At 35.6% G+C, this 16,944-nt stretch overlaps 1 protein-coding gene across 4 annotated transcripts in view; it reads right to left on the bottom strand.

Annotated features, from left to right (window-relative positions):
* PREX2 (phosphatidylinositol-3,4,5-trisphosphate dependent Rac exchange factor 2) overlaps positions 1 to 16,944 on the bottom strand; it is a 172,858-nt gene that overhangs the window by 70,135 nt on the left and 85,779 nt on the right. For all 4 annotated transcript variants that reach the window (XM_051768310.1, XM_051768315.1, XM_051768332.1 and 1 more), the window contains 7 exons: positions 16,599 to 16,684; positions 14,213 to 14,349; positions 10,976 to 11,093; positions 9,950 to 10,134; positions 7,641 to 7,802; positions 3,682 to 3,904; positions 3,133 to 3,340 (listed from right to left, as the gene is read on the bottom strand). In XM_051768310.1, coding sequence (XP_051624270.1) covers positions 3,133 to 3,340; positions 3,682 to 3,904; positions 7,641 to 7,802; positions 9,950 to 10,134; positions 10,976 to 11,093; positions 14,213 to 14,349; positions 16,599 to 16,684 — 1,119 coding nt within the window. The remainder of the gene's footprint in view (positions 1 to 3,132; positions 3,341 to 3,681; positions 3,905 to 7,640; positions 7,803 to 9,949; positions 10,135 to 10,975; positions 11,094 to 14,212; positions 14,350 to 16,598; positions 16,685 to 16,944) is intronic.

The raw sequence follows: 16,944 nt of genomic DNA, 5'->3' as shown, positions 1-16,944 counted from the left end.
TTTTTTACTTAGACACGGTAGCAAGGTTTTATTGAAGGAGCTGTCAGAGTGGTCAGCTGGCAAAGTTTCTACCAAATACACAGTAAGATTCAAACTTATGTTAGATCTTTTTGTTACACATAATTCTTACTTCTGAAGGGAACAGACAGATATTTAACCCATATATAGGTAAAGATACTGAACTGAACTGTATCTAAAATATACAAAAATGATACTAAAGTTACAATTTCACTGGACTTGAAACCCACCCATCCACTAGACTGACATCTTTTGGGCTACATAATGCCTTAACACTTCATATCAGTGTGAAATCACAACTCTTAAGCTCCTTCCAACCATTTAAGTCACTGGTTAGCAGGATTCCACAAGGAAGGGAAGATAGATGGGGCCCGTATTTTATATCAGTATTCAGTGTCCATCTATGTGTCCATTAATAGCATGGGTGCTCCTGAACTTGTCCTAAAATAAATGTGTTAATGAAGTGTAAACCTTAAGAAATCAGTTCTTCATACCTGTAAAACTTATTTTCTGAATACAAAAACATAAAAGGGTTTCAAAAAGGAATTAGAAAAATTCCTGGTAGATGATTCTAACAGTGCTCTTAAACCAAAAGGTCCATTTCAAGAACACCATGTAGTCCTGCCTGCTGGAAGATAAAATGAGATAAGAACAAGGATTAATCTATACTTCTGCTTGTTCTTGTGTTACTGTTATCATCCACTTCAAAAAGTAAAAATGGGCTTTGGGTAGATTAATTCTGGTAACTTCTTGTGGATTTTGTTGTTGTAAGAAAATAATCAAGAGTAAGAAACAAGCATAATGAACTGCAATTTCAGCTCCTGAAAATATCTTCCCCTGAGTAAGTATTTGTCAAGACACAGACAGTCTATTATACACTTTTCTTTTATGTGACTGTTTAGTCACTTCTGCCAAGAGCTCAGTAAAAGACTGATTAGGGTAGCTGGAGCTTTTCCTAAGGGAGCATTTCCCTTTCTCTCAGCAGGCAGGCACTTTTTCTAAGGAAAAATTTCTGCTAAACTACCATGAACGAAAGCTGGAACTTTGCATAACAGAGTTGAGGAGCTGGTAGTTCCTGAGCTCACTGAAGTGCTCTTAGAAATTCAGGGAGTTTAAAACACACAACCCCAAACCTGGATGCAACCCCTTCCCAATAATCATGCTTAAATATACTTTTCTTTGTTTTGTTTTTTTCTTAATTTATAACAGAGTCATTTAGTAGTCCAATGTTTCTATAATATCATATAAATTAAGAATTGTGATACCATGTTCCTATTTTCTGTCTTGAGAAAATTATAATTATGAGGATTGCATATTGCAATCCTCCTTATAATAACAAGCAATTCTGTAAATAAAGGCATAAATTTCATTGTTGTTATGTCATAACAGAAAACAAGTTCTACTATCTTTATAAAAAACTCAATATGTGAAAGCATTTCCTCCTATCTGTTACAAGTACAAATATTTCTAATTAAGGCACAGCTGTTGGATTATCCTATCTTATTACTCTATCTTTGTTTTTTAGTAGTCCTAATTTTTCTCTCAAGAGTTAATCAGTAGCTCTAACTATGTTGTAATATAATACATGATGTAGCTGTTGTAATATAATACATGATGTAGCTCTTCCCTGTTCAGCACTTTTAAGTAGGTCCCTTGGCTATTCTGTTTCCTGTATAGAACCACTTTTCTCCACAGTAATTAAATACTGGCAGTCCACTCAAAGTCCATGAGGAATAAAGCACGAAAAGTATCATTTTTACAAATAGCCAAAGGTAAAATTTGCTAAATAAATCTGTGCACCTTATACAAGACATGCTACTAGGTCAGCATACAGGAAATTTAGGAAAGAAAAAAGTGAACCCTCATGTTTACTGTCATAACTGTATGACTTTCCAAATGAATATATGCACAGATACATATATATATTTCTGTACACACAATGCATAAATGTATGTGTGTGTATTTATATATACATATATATGAAAGAAAGGCTCAGAATTTCCTGTGCTTTTGCATCACAGGCTCAAGGGAGTCGAAAGGAAAGGTGTGGCAGACTACAACTGGAACTTCCTGAAATACTAACTGAACTTCCATACACAATTCTCTGACTTCCTTGAGGAAGAGAACAACATAGGCTTTACAGACAGTCATTTTTAAGTGCACCCAAGCACTGAAATTATTGTGAATTTAAGTAACTGACTTCATCTTCAGCGTGATAATTAGCAGATCTACATAAAGGTAGGGAAAACAACATTTTCTTAAAAATATTGATGTAACTCTTGCGTTCATTCCCACTGCAGTATGTAAGACATTACATAATCACTCCACAGTCTTCAAGATAACATGAGAAACAATGATGCACTATTTTTCTAAACTGGAGATCATGAGAGATTGTCTTTTAAACTCAAAAATTTATGTTATTTATATTTTCGAAATTAATAATTTCTGACAGTTGCATTGCATGTGGGATCTTTCAAAACGGAAATACTTCTTAACCTTCTTCATCCTTATCCCAAGATAGCAAATAGCCAGCAGTCAACCCACATAGTTCACAAATGAAAAAGAAAGTTATCAATCCTTGTCCTGAATTAGGATAGACTGTGATGAGACTTTGAGTCTTCCACATTCAAGCCAAGTGTCCTAATCAATACAGGGTGGCTCTCCCTAGATCCATAGTTCTTCATTAAGGTAAATTTGTTTTCGAAAAATGTCTAAAACATTAATACTCTTCCTATAGGTGAATAATGCTTACCTAAAAATTCATCAGTGGGACTGTTCAGCAATACCCGAAGAGTTCAATAACAGTTATTTTTATACCTCTGCCCTTTGTTTCCATTCTTAGTGAAATTTTAGATGATGTGTGTGTCTCATTTTTCTCACCGCAAAATATTTAGTTTTTCCACATTCTAGGGAAAAACTACAAGCTAAACTGTGAAAAAAAAGAATCAGGGATGCTGGGAAAAACATGTAGTATTACCTACACTTAGCTTCTTTATCCTATTTTAATTCTATTTGAGGTCATCACTGATTCCTACACTATACAAAAACAATATCCAGATGTATCATCTTCAATTGAAAAAATAAAGGCAAGTCCAGATGTTAACATTTACTTACTCATCTATTTGACAGACACATGTTTCCACCTCTTTCAGTGCAGTTTGTAATTTGAATAGCAATTTTTGATAGACATCTTGTGTTTCCAAATCTTCTTCTTTTAAGAGGTACCTCAGACCGTGGCCCTCTTGCTGGCCAAGAGACTGTCCTGAAGGGGCAGCCATAGTAGTAATGGTATGCTGGACATAAATCATGGGATTCAGTTTACCTAGGAATAATTCAAAAAGATGACATCATCATCTCTTTTTCAAAATATATTTTGAAGCTAGTAAAATACCTAGCAAATATTAAAACATTTTCCTGCTTAAAACTTCATGAATTATTTAATTTTGCATTTTATTTGCATATCAAAGCCAAGCTATTTAGGAAAAAGTTATTGTGAAATTATGACTAGCCTTTATTATGCTTTAAAATAAGCCAAGGTTTCAAAAGTAGGGTGATTTCACAAAAGTTTGTCCTTAATTTTCCTATTTGGGCCATAAACCTAAACCTTTTAAGACTATAAATCAGAAGCACTGGAAGCAGTTTTTACAAGCTCAACTGACTTACCTTGATCAGTGTTTTTATTTTCCTTTTCATGGGAAGAATGTTTTCTGCTGTCTAACTGAACACCAAAGGCACTACCAAGGGAAGTTGAGGTCTTAGGGTAAGACACTTCCATCACATTGATATGGCAATTGGTTGGACAGAAATCACTGCTGTGAAGTGGTGAAATCTTTGACTTAGCTTGTTTGAAGGTAGGCCAAGCTCTGTTTTTTAATACTCTTGAAAACTAGAAGTGAGAAAGAAAATCAAATTTTGATTAGTAGCTCTTCATGTGTCAGCACTTGGCTGGCAATACTTGTGTACCTGACTAGAAAACAAAAGCTTAAAATATTTCAGCCATCCATGAATTAAGCTGTCCTGACTTCATAGTTTCTAGCTTTCTCTACAAAGGAAAGAAAAAGATTTTTCATTTTATACTTTTAAGGGGTTGTTTTTTGAAGTAAATGATATTTTAAAATGTGAATAGCTTTGTAACAAAACTATATACTTTATTTCCCATGGAACATAATAAAAAACTAAGTATCTTTCTTAGAGAGAGAAAGCCTGGTACTGCCTTATGATCCAGTGGTCTACTGCATGTGACATTCATAAACACCTGCTGACAAAGATGTCAATGTCTTGCAAAAAATTATGAAATTTTTGTCTGAAACTATAATAAAGAGAGAATTGGAAACTATTTCATATTCAGGAAGATGAAATCCTCTCTAACGACATCCTGGGCTGCATCAGGAGAAGCATTGCCCACAGGTTGAGGGAGGTGATCCTGTTCCTCTCCTCAGCACTGATGAGGCCACACCTGGTGTACTGGGTCCAAATCTGGGCTTCCCATAGATAGACATGGGCATACTGGAGAGAGCCCAGTGAAGGGCCACTAAGATGATTAAGGGACTGGAGCATCTCTGCCATGAGGAAGGGCTGAGAGAGCTGGGAGCCTTCAGCTTGGAGAAGAGGAAGCTCAGGTGGAACCCATCAGTGCATTCTAATACCTGATGGGAGGGTGCAAAGAGGATGGAGCCAGGCTGTTTCCAGCAGTGCCCAGTGCCAGGACCAGAGGCAATGGTCACAAACTGAAACATGGGAGGTTCCTTCTGAACATCAGGAAACACTTTTTCACTGTGAGGGTGATCATGCACACATTGCCCAGAGAGGTTTTTGGATCTTCCTCCTTGAAGATGATTCTGGGCAATCATCTCTAGGTGGCCCTGCTTGAGCAGGGCTGGCTGGACAAGACCTCCAGAAGTCTTTTCCAACCTCAACCATTCTTCTATTTTGAGTGATTCTAGGAAGCTGATAAACACTAGTACATAAAAACTGCAAACACCACATTTTTCAGACTTTCCTAGTCTACCATCTCTTCTTCCCCTGCCATATATCAGCTCAGAAATGAAGGATGGGGTTTTTTCCCCTCTGTTTTACATTTTAATTCTAATACAGTGCTTAGCCACATCTCCTTCACTCTAACATCTGAAATTTTGTGCAGAGTCCTGGACAGGCTTAGAGTTTTTTGGTTTTTAAGATGAAAAATGTCAACCCAAAATGGTGAACACTGAACTGTACTAAATTTGGACACTCAGAAAATACACCTACTTCAGAATCATAAAAGTCATGAGATCAAGCTCTTCCATTGGCAAAGAGCCTTGTCAGTCACAAATAGAATCTTTGTCAATACGTGTCCTTTTCAGTGGAGTTTTTTGCTAGGACAGAGTTTTTTTCTGGCAAGATGTAATCAGTTCCAAGTCCCTGGTATTTTAATCACAGTATCTCTCCAGTCAAAATATTACACAGACCTACCTCAGCTATGGACCATAAGAATATTTTCAAAGTTAACTTGAAAAGTTTCTTCATTAATAAATGTCAGTACAAATTCAATCGGTCAAAACACTTCAGTTGAACAAAGGCACATCCCTTCTGTGAAGTAACACTTTCTTGTGCAGGGACTTAAATTTCTGTTTATTTTGGTGCCATATTACTTCAGCCTGATGAACTTTTGATGGGTTAGTTACATTTAAATCTTTAGATCACAACAAGATCTGGAAAGTTACAAGAAACCCAATTATGGAATTGTTCAAAGTCTGAAGAATGTACAAATTGTTAAGAAGGGCACTAAGGACATTCAACGATGAAAATGTTTCTGCAAGCTGTACATATTTCACATCTCGATCTCCCACACATCCTGCTCCAGAGAGACCAAATGCCTGGCTATGATTTAATCAGGTCATAAGTCAGGACCAAAATTCTTTTCATATATGTGTTGAGAAACATCTGGGACTCATGGCACTGGACTCGAGGTCTATTAGGAGCAAAATGTTCTGATAATAATAATAGTAGGGACTGCAGAAATCTAAAAGGCTTCTATTTATATAATTCGAACTTTCACAATGAAACCAGGAGCCAAGCTGGGCTCAGGCCCTCCGAAACTCTCCTGTAACTATGGTTACCTTTACCTTGCCAAGAAAACCATGTATCTATTCCTGCAGTTCACTGCATTACTAATTGTCATTAAAAGCTATAACTGAAATGACTGATTTTTGAGGAGATGAACTTGAAAGTGCAGTTTGTATCAGCAATATCTGCTTCTAAACAGTGTAAGAACTATGTAAACTTCCTTGAGGCTGTTCCCTTCACATCCAGCAAACACAACAAAGTTTCATTTACTGTCTTGGCCTCCTGTAGAGGGACCATGTATTATAGTCAAATTTTTTAGCTACAGAAAATATATAAACCACCTACATGTTATTTCAACTCTAATTCTTAATGTGAAAACTAATGAATTTCATTTTTAAAAAGGTATTTTGATTTTTAACCAATTTGGAAACATGAAGGTTTGTAATTCAGGCAAACAACAGAGAGATTGGATGTTTGCTAGTGCAGTATCAGAATCCTTTTGATGTTGCCATTAATTCAACTCGATTTGTTCCATTCCTTGCCAGAGAGCACCCTAAAAAGTCTTTGACAAGCTGATTTTGACCTTCATCCTACTGAAGCTATTCCTAACATTTCTCCCTACTTTTTTCTTGAAAAATAAGAAAACACTATCCACTCTTTTCCATATATCTTTTAGAAATGTGTGAAGCTTCTATATTCAACTTGCTTTTCCTTCCCCTTTTTCTTTTCAATTTTTTGTGTATTAACTCTCAGAACAGACTAGTTTGTAAATGTCACAACTCAGATCCCCAAATGAACTGAGACAGGGCACAGACAGTTCTCTGGAGCCATTTTGAGCCTACTTCAAAATAATACCACACTCCGCAAATTAGGTTATGTGAGAGAGGAACGAGGAGCCTGGATGAGAAAATAAGTTTGCACTAACAAAATGGCAAATGGTTTATTCATTTATGCCCTGCTTGGTTAAACAACTACAGAGAAATACAGTGGCAGAGGTCGTAGTCTGGGTTATTTATTCATTCACATATCATTAATTTAGATCTCAAGCATCTCTTCATTTTTCCATGCTATAATGCTTAATTAGCCCAAGTCAATCTAATAATTTACAGAAATGTTACTATTAACAGTCATGCTAGAAAACGTCACACCAATTTGAAGGGAAAAAAAGATGAATAAAAGAGTAACAATTTGGTATTTCAAACTAAGATACACTAGAAGGAAAAAAACAATTCTGTTATTGCTTCATTTTTGGTTAACATCTGCAAATTCACTGGAGTATTGGTTTAAGACACATACAAGAATGATGGGCCTTCTGTGGAAATATGCAATTGATTGTATCTACAACTGAACACAGCAAACAGGAAAAGATACAAAGCTACACAGTGTCTAGACAAGGGACAGTAAAGAGCGTGATTTGAAAACAATTGAAGCAATTAATCAGTTAAGGCATTCACACCTCAAAATAGCTAAACTTTCAGCCACATTTTTTGCCATTGCAATAGACATTTTGAAGAGTTATTCAAACTGTACCACATTCCCCAGTTTTTCCCTTAAAACTAAGGAAATGTCGGTCATACCTTTTTATAACTAGAGATTCTTCTGTAAATATGCTCAATTTTCTCACTGCAAATGACACTGAATTTACTTTGAAGCTCGGTGGGGATCACTTCATTTAAGGAATTGAGGCTGTTGCAATTCTGCACAAAATGTTCATCACTTTTTGCCAGTGCTTCAAGAATCTAAGATAATAAAAGCAGTACATTAAGAAATCAAGTTGACTAAAATTTCCCTTACTTAACCCCTTACTAATCATCTCTTACAATTAAAGCTGAAAAGCCTGATAATCAGTTGCCTTTTAACATTACACGCATTGGTGCATAACAACAATGAATTAAACCTGGGAAGCAAAGAGGTTTCTTTAAATCCTGCAAAGTTATACCCATAAGTATTTTTATTTGGCTTCTCATGACATTGTCTGATAATGGATTTGCTACTAATTTCCTCCTAATGGAACTACTATGGCTCCTCTGAAATACATTATCTGCTGTATTTTCTTGATCAGCATATATTATGTAAAGCTGATTAATTAATTCTTTACTCGTAGCAAAGCTTCAGTCTGGCAGTATAAGCACTACTAATACATTGAAAAAGCATACAAGAAAACTGAGTGTTATCCTCACATTTATTCTGCATGCAAAACTAGGAAATAAGGCACAGAATAAGCTGTAATACCCAGCAAAGACTGAAGTCTTGCTATGATGGAAATAGCACCAGCAAATAATGCTGAGAGAAAACTAAACAAAAGGCATGTTGAAGAGATGAGGGTAGTATATAGTCCTTTTTTATTGAGTTAGAGTTGTATTTCAGGCATTGAAATTCACTGTGCTATAGATCTTGGAAGGTGCCTATTGCTGGTTGTGTCCAACTCTGGAGATACGTTTCAAAAACACACCCAAAAAAACTTTATAGCAGGACACGAAGTCTAGACTGAGGCAAGGCATCTAAATAAGAAAAGGTTCACAATGTTTTAGAAATACTTAAAGAAAACCAACCAAACCAGTACTAATCCATCATAGGATTTATCCGATTTATCACAGAATCACAGAATATGCCGAGTTGGAAGAGATCCACAAGGATCATCAAGTCCAACTCTTGGCCCTGCACAGGACCATCCCCAAGAGTCACACCATGTGCCCTGTCTGTTATTCAGTTCTGCTACAGCTCATCGTTATCCTATTCACCATCAAAGACATAAGATATGATTTATAAGCTTCACAATAGAAAAAAAAATAAGAAGAAATTTTGGAGTGCAAAATCTGAAGTTTTCAAGAAGTCAGAGATTATAAATTATTAGATTCTATGAGAATTTTTTTTTCTCATGTCCCCACCAGGTGAATTAAGGAAAGTCTTTAACTCTTCTGTTATCATGTTGAGTTACTGCATTAAAACACTCCAGTCACTTTGGTCACACTTTTAAGCTTCCTTTATGTAAGGTTTAATTAATAAGACAAATTTAAATAATTTAAGTGGAGGTTTTTTGCAGCTGTACTTTCCAACAATTGCATTCTGCAGCACAGCTTTGGATAGTTTCTCATCTTAATAGTTAACATAGATTTGCACAGTATAGGAAAGTAGTCCAGAATTAATTCACTCCCCTACTCCATGTGATGCAGAATACAGTTGTTTAAAAATGCAAAGCAACAATAAATACACAGCAAAAAAAGATGCATATGGAGAGAAGCATAAGACCACACTGAACACAGAGAGAAGTTTATGTTAAGAGCATTTCAAACCATTAGCAGGTAGTTATATGGGATAAGTACCACTAAAATTCTCGTTATTGTCTTGTGAGTTGAGATCTGATTTTTTTATCAGTGAACCTTTTGTAGTCATTTAGATCACTATCACCTGATACAAACTTAATATTACCCCAAAATTGCCACATTACTTCTCCTTATTGTTTGTAATAACTTCGAAGTATTTAAATAGCCAGCCTAAACACTAAAGGGGATGACACTGCACTATTTAAGGCCAGAATCAGTGTGCTGGAAGTACCTCTTTACTTAACTACTTCATATACAACAAGGGAAAAATATTTCTTAAGCAGTTAAGAAATAACACCTTAAATATTTTATATGAAATTGCAACTACAGCAAGAATTAACATCTTTCAGGCCACTCATTTGAATCATTGACTAGACCAGCTTTAGCAAATCTCACAATGTGGTGTAAGAAGTAACTCCCTTCAAAACATCAGAGAGATTAAGATGACCAATTATAAGGTATTAGATGAAATACACATAATCCTAAGAATAAAAAAAAGACACATGTTGCTCCATTGGTATTAAGCATAGTAAGAATTAGCACATACAAAAATGGCTTCATACCTTTGCAGTCAAGCTAAAAAATCCCTTTGGTTCAATCATTTTTTCCAAGACATGGCACTTTATTCCAGCTGTGCTGTCATACTCATAAACCACTCCATACTCCAGGTGAACATTGTCAACAGTCAGACTGACATGATCTTTCTTCCCATCAATTATTGCCATAGTGTTAAATTTGTCAATTACCTCTACAATAAACAAAGTAACACAAATCAGTTGACAAGTGCTGGTCATTAAATAAACTAAAATGGACACAGACAAACATTCTAGAAACAGGTATGTTCCGATCATTCTATTTTAAAAAGTTAATCAAAAAAACCTGGCTACCAGCTGAATGATTTGAAAATTGGAACACCAGTAGGTTTATAGATGCTAAAATATTGGACTGCAAAACAGGCAGGAGTCTTTCTTTACAAACAGTTATTGAAGGAGACTAATTCATATAACCCAGTGACATTAAAAAAGCCTCAAAAGAGGGAAAACTGAGAATTTCTAAATAAACTAGAAGAAAACTACCATGAAAAGTGTCACTATTCAGAAATGAAACCACAATATCTGCATTTATGCAGAGAACATAATATAGTTCACATGCTAACTGACTCTTTAATTACCAAGATGCATAAGAATGCAGTTTTATCTAAATGTTAATTGCCTGAAAACAATCTGAAGGATAGCTGTTCTGTTATTTCTCATGCAGTAATGACTAACGTATCTATATTGCCATAAATGATTACTAGTGGTGAAAATAAATAAGGTAATTCCTAGGATTATGTATCTAACAAATGAAAATGGAACAATTTTCCCCAGTGTTTACAGAAGCTTTTCCTCTAAATGAGAAAGATAATAATTTTCAGAGAGTATCATGATAAATTTACGTGTTTAGAAAATGTAAGAAAGGAAATCCTTATGCAAAACACATCTTACGGTCTGCTCAAAATTTCTTCTCTGAAAACAAACCCACTGTCTACATTTTCCTTGCTACTACACCAACATTCTGAGCAACAACAAAATCCAGCAAGCATCACATACCTTCCACTTTGCAGTCAAAGGCATCACCTCCATCATCTCCAGAGGGTTTGGTGTTTGTTTTCTGAAGATCCTCCTGTGCACTTTCAATGCTGTTGTAAACCCACTGTATAGAATCTTGCTAAAAATAACAACAAAAAAAGACAGCTAGGAAAAGCTTTGCAAGTGCAATTGATAGCAACTATTTCAGCAGGAAACAGCTGCTTTAATTCCCTGATTATTATCAGCTTTACTGCCTTCTGAGGTCTAAGTTAAAAAAAATAAAACTGAAAATTACAGAGAATTTTGGCATTCTATAACACCATTCACAGAATTTTGGCAAGTTGTTTCTTATTTCAGAGTCTACTGTCATAAGACACTATGAAATCTGTGACAGTATGACGTCCCATCAGTTTTGCACCTCTGATAAAAATAATTTAAGACATTTCAAATCAAACAGCAGACTGAAAATTATTTAAGACAAGAAATTGTGAAAAAAAATTAGGAGAACCAATTTTTTGCCTTGCTGTACATCCATGAATCTGCAGAAAAACACTATGAAATATCAACCAATGATAGAGTATGTCCAGTTAATCTATTTCCCATGTTTCAGTGGCACAAAAAACATACACTACAGCCTTCATAACTTGTAATTGCCTTTACTACACTTATTTTCCTACATGTTTTTTATTTTTCCCCCAGATTAACAAACCCACCAAAAAGAACAGAATCACAGGGTCCAAAAATTCACCATCTCATGTGACTGAGTGACACATGAGCACAGGAATGGTGGCTTACATGGGCCATACAACCTATGAAGAAGCCACATGTATACCTTATATCTTGTTCTCCCCAGCCTGTTACTCAGTCCATCACACCCTTGTGAAAGGGTCTATCAAGTATGGCATCTCCAGGCTACTCTTCGTCTCTTAGATTTCAAAAAAATCTTGTCAATTAATCACTCCCTCTCCAACAGCTACAGTAGAATAAATGACATGATTATGACAAATCTGAATTCAGAGACTTTAAAAAGAAACTCGTAGAAGAATTAAAAGTTAAGCAAGGATAGCAAAACTTTAGGCTGAACGTTAAAAATCTTCACGAAAAGTGTCAAACACATGCAATTATCCTTTGCTAATATACAACATTCAGCTGTTATCTTTATCCAATTAATCATATACAACTACATTTTTGTATGATTAAGGTACTGTTTCTCTCTAGGTTTCCTAGATTCATCTATGCCTTGCTTTTCACTCAATGGCACTGAAATATTCTGATAAGAAAGATTAAATTTCAGAGTTCTCTGTTGATTGTTGGAAGGTCCTGTGCAGAAGCTGATCAACAGGAACACTTCTGAAGCCCACACTTCTTTGCAGGTACCCCTGGAAGCTTGCTGCTTATTTATGGATTCTAACAGGTTTGCTTGGCAGCATCAAGATGGCCATGCAATCTCTAATAGAAAATACTACACTACTTAAACTGGAAGTCGTTCTTTCAAAAGTTAACACAATCTAATGCATCATGACTTGGAGCAATGTTCTTTAAAAGCATTACAGAGGAACAAACTAAGCATAAAACCGACACATCATGGTTAGTATCGCTGCAAATAAATTTTAATTCCAAGAAGTAAAATGTACTCTCAATTTTTTTTATCCAGACAAGACAGAAAGAAGACAAACATTGCCCAACAGAGGTTACACAGTTATTCACACAGCAAGAATCTGACTTGAAACTTCATGCTTCAGACAAGCAGGAAGATTCCTCACTCTGAGAAGCAGAAGATACAAGAAACAGAAAAAGATCCCTTTTCAATTATGCAATTGGCAGCCTCAGGAGAGACTGCAATCTTTGTGTTAATTAAATGGTAGGCTAATGCACTGTACTTAAAAAATAGGAGAAATCCATAATCATCTTCCAAACAATTAAAGAAAAACCCTAAATTTCTGATAAGGAAATGAAATTTTAGCTGTCTTGACACCAGTGGGAATACTACCATTTATTTCAGTCTAGACAGTTCTCCAATAGTTTTTGATAGCACTATGTCCTGATTTAAGTTTCTCAGTCTGGAGAATTTCAGTTATCTGTGATCTGCTGAATTGTGATCAGCTACTTTTTAAGATTGAAATAAATACTCTGCATAGGAAAAACTCCAAGTTATTATACAAGTGGATTAAAAAAAACAAAGTAATTCTTAATGTCAAGGCATTCACGCCAGCCAACATTAATCAATCCTCTTTGCATGTCACTAACATACATAGGAAGTCTACAGTTACACAGAGAGAACACAACTGCTATAAAGAATTTATCTTTTATTCCAGTCAATTTTATACTGGTGCATGAAATATCCTCTCTTTACTAGAGTGCATCTTTCTTTAAATAGGTGAACTTGATCTTGATATGCTGTATTAGCATTTAAACACAAACACCCAGACAATGTTTTCATAAAGATTGTATTTTTATGATGTAGTTCTAACTACATAATTCTTATATCTATGCAGTAGGTGTGGGAAAAGGATTTCACTCTTGATTTTAATTGGATTTTTCTCCTCAGTAAACACGTACTGGAAGAGTTTGTGAAGTTAATTAATGATATTAGTTCACAGTGTATGAAAAATTTGCAGGGACTTGGAATAATTACATTCTAGAATCCAGCTGGTTTTGTGTCTTGGAAGCCTGAGCTTTTCTCTTAAACTAATATGAAAAAGATAGCAAAATTTGCACGCTTATATTAACAAAAAAAAAAAGGAACTTCTGAATTCTTGAATGTCTGTTTATTCCCAAGATTGGAATGCAATGGGAACTCAGAGCTTTATAGATGGTGTATGTGCACTCTGCTCTCTGTGTGCTGAAGTGTTACAAAATTCTGGAAGAAGATCAGCATTTTGCATTTCATTCTCCTGCTGCTGAGCAGGCAGCAAGCTGTGTGATTCCTCTCCATCAAGATGAGAATATATCTCATAAGGCTTTCTGCATAGGCCTGCAGAAATACTTGAAATAATCCTTTAAAAATACCATATAAAAATTATCTATAAGATTAGATTTATTTCAGTGCAGAAATTAAACAGACCTTGAACATCAACAATACATCGAGCAATCTTCAGCTTTTATATTTCAACTGGCTTCCCTTTAGTTTTATTCACCACTCCTTTCCCCTCACCCCACTCAAACATAACAGATACGTGGACAGAGATAAAACACCACACTGTTTACTTTGACCAAAAAAAAGAAACTTAGAAGAAAATATGCAAGGGTGAGACGTACCTGCATTGGCCGCCTGTACTTCCTGCACGCTGTGACATGAGCAATAACACTTGCATGAGTCTCTTTGCTGACATTAATTCCATTCACTTTGATTATGCACTGGCCAGGATGGAGGCCTGCCGCAGCTGCCACCGTTCCTATTAATAAAAATATACATAGTTAACAAACTTCTTTGCCTAAACATCTCCTTTAAAGTTTACAGTCCAAAAAGCCTCTTTTATTTTTTTATCAAAACCTGTTCTCACCGATTCTTACATACTTCCCCAACCACAGGGTGCTTCTGTAGTCAGCTGGACTCCAAGAAAATGGAGTTCGCCAGCAGACGATTCCATAAGAAGAGACCAGACAATTTTCTAAAGGCTGTTTTATAAAACAACAAATGCTGATAAGTAATATGAAAATAATATTAAAATTTGTCTTAAAGAAAAGGACTTCAAAAGGATAAAATGGCTCTAGCTTGAAAGTCACTAACTACTTAGTGACTACTTAGACTACTTTTATTCTGAATTCTTTTATATGAACGAAGCTTATGAGCTTCTTGATTAATTCAGGTGTTTAAATTTTACATACAAAACAGAACCTTTCTGACAATTCATAAAGAAGTATCAGAGCATACTAGATTTTCATGTTAAACATTAAGTGAAATATCCAAATCCAAAGACATTTCCAAGGATATTGTTCTTACATTCATCTTTCCTACCAACACAATTATAGCAGAGTGCCTTGCAGCTTTAAGTCAAAGTACACGGTGATAATTAAGTAGAATACCTCAAATTTAAATATTGAGAGGGGAGGTGGAGGGGTACAACACAACACCAAAACAAAACATTCTCTTAAAATAACATAAATTATATGGTTTGGTGATTTGTTTTCACAATGGAATAACCACCTTGGGAAAATCTTCTAGCCACTGAATAAGCACTACAAAAATAGCAGCTGTCTCCAGGTCTTTTCAGTGTGACTCAAACCCACACCTGAAAGACAGCCTGATGGAGTATGACCTTAGTTCCAGCTACCTGAACATTTGCCCCCTAATGTCTCTCTTGATGCTGCCATAGAGGGGCAAGAAAATAAAAATCTATTGCCTAGAGACTGCCAGACTGCTAGTTGCTGTGAAAGAAAAGGTAAGACTGAATTTGCAGAGTTGACAAATGGAAAAGTTTGTCACAACTTCATGACTTGTCAGTTGGGCATATTTGACAAGGAAATACTTCCAGAATATACCTGAATTTCCCTTGTTTTAGGAACTATCACTATTAGATGATAGCTGCATTTTAAATCTAATAAAAAAGAAAGTAATTGGAAATGACACCATTGCCAGCTATTGCAATCTCTCCTCCCCCCAAAAAGCAACGTAAAAATAAATATCTAAATAGGCCTTATTAAATATCTTTCTCTAAAAAAAAAAATCTCTCTTCAAAATACCCCAAGGTCCCAATTCAGCAAAGTATTTAGGCATATGCTTAAAATCTTTCAGATTTAGCAAACCACACAAGCAAGCACTTGCATATTGTTGAGGCTAATTGGAATAAAGTATGTGCTTAATGAATAAGGATAGGTGGTTGAATTGAGATCCAGGTGCAGAAATAATTATCACACCAGCTCAACAGTCTGTAGTTTATTAGTCTTTCTCTTGAAAATCTAATTTCTGACATCACAGCCTAGAAAAAAGTCATCAAACTCTGTTCAAATCTGGCTGTTTTGCAGATCAGTTCACTTAAAATTCCTCAGTTACAAAGGCAGGAGGGGGTAAAAGGACACAACTCTCCCACAATAGCTGAAAATACAGTTCGTTTGCTCGAGCATTAACAATATGAGACAGCAACAGAGAATGCTTCAGCTTCTTTTATCACAAGTCAAAAATGTATTCAAAAACATATTGCGTTAGGAACTCCAAGCATTTGACAATCACATCCCAAAATGGACAAAACAGTATTTACATGAAACATCTGCAATTACTAAGACAGACCTAGGTCACTAGCAGTCTTGAAGAGATTTTTGAAAAGTGCGTTTTCAGAACATTGCACAAACAAATGGCCACCTAAAAAAACGTAGTGCTCAGGAAGTGACTGGTTCCCAACAATCAAGCATTGGAGAAGGTGATTTCACATTCATCAGCTATTCCTTAATCTGTAAAGAATGCACAGCTCTAACTTAACTTTCATACACCGGTATAAGTACATACCAAAAAAGAAGGTGGAAGATCTATCCAAAGTTTACAGAGTATAAAAACACAAAATAATCATATTTGGGTTTATTTAATATTGCTACTTTGGGTGAAAAACATCTAAGCTACATCAGTAGACCTAATTTTGATTTATCTCAACCAGCCATTTAGATGTTAAACGCATGTTTACTAGTAACATTGACAGCTCTTACAGCTTACCTCTCCCAACAGCATGGACAACTGATGGGCCAAAGCCCCGGATTTGGAATCCAAGTCCATCTGCAGAGTCAGGAATCTTCACTGTCCTGATACAAGGAAAGATTGAATATGAATGTAGCAAAAGGTAGCATATTGTTACTTAAGATAAAAGTGGACAGCTACAAGCAGATCACAAGGGTGTAAGACTCCACACTTTTATTAATTCACAGTTTCAGATTCTGCACCATTCATATTCCAGGTACGGTACACCACTGGTATCAGAAATAAGAGCAAGTTGAGACAGCGAAAAATATCTATTTCACAGGGAAATTCGATATACCGATTACAACCAAAGCACCACCATAGC

This window comes from Manacus candei, unplaced genomic scaffold, assembly GCF_025592945.1.
Source record: "Manacus candei isolate 608988 ecotype Guabito, Panama unplaced genomic scaffold, ASM2559294v1 h1tg000008l, whole genome shotgun sequence".
In the NCBI taxonomy this organism is placed as follows: domain Eukaryota; kingdom Metazoa; phylum Chordata; class Aves; order Passeriformes; family Pipridae; genus Manacus; species Manacus candei.
This window is presented reverse-complemented; position numbering and strand designations above follow the sequence as displayed.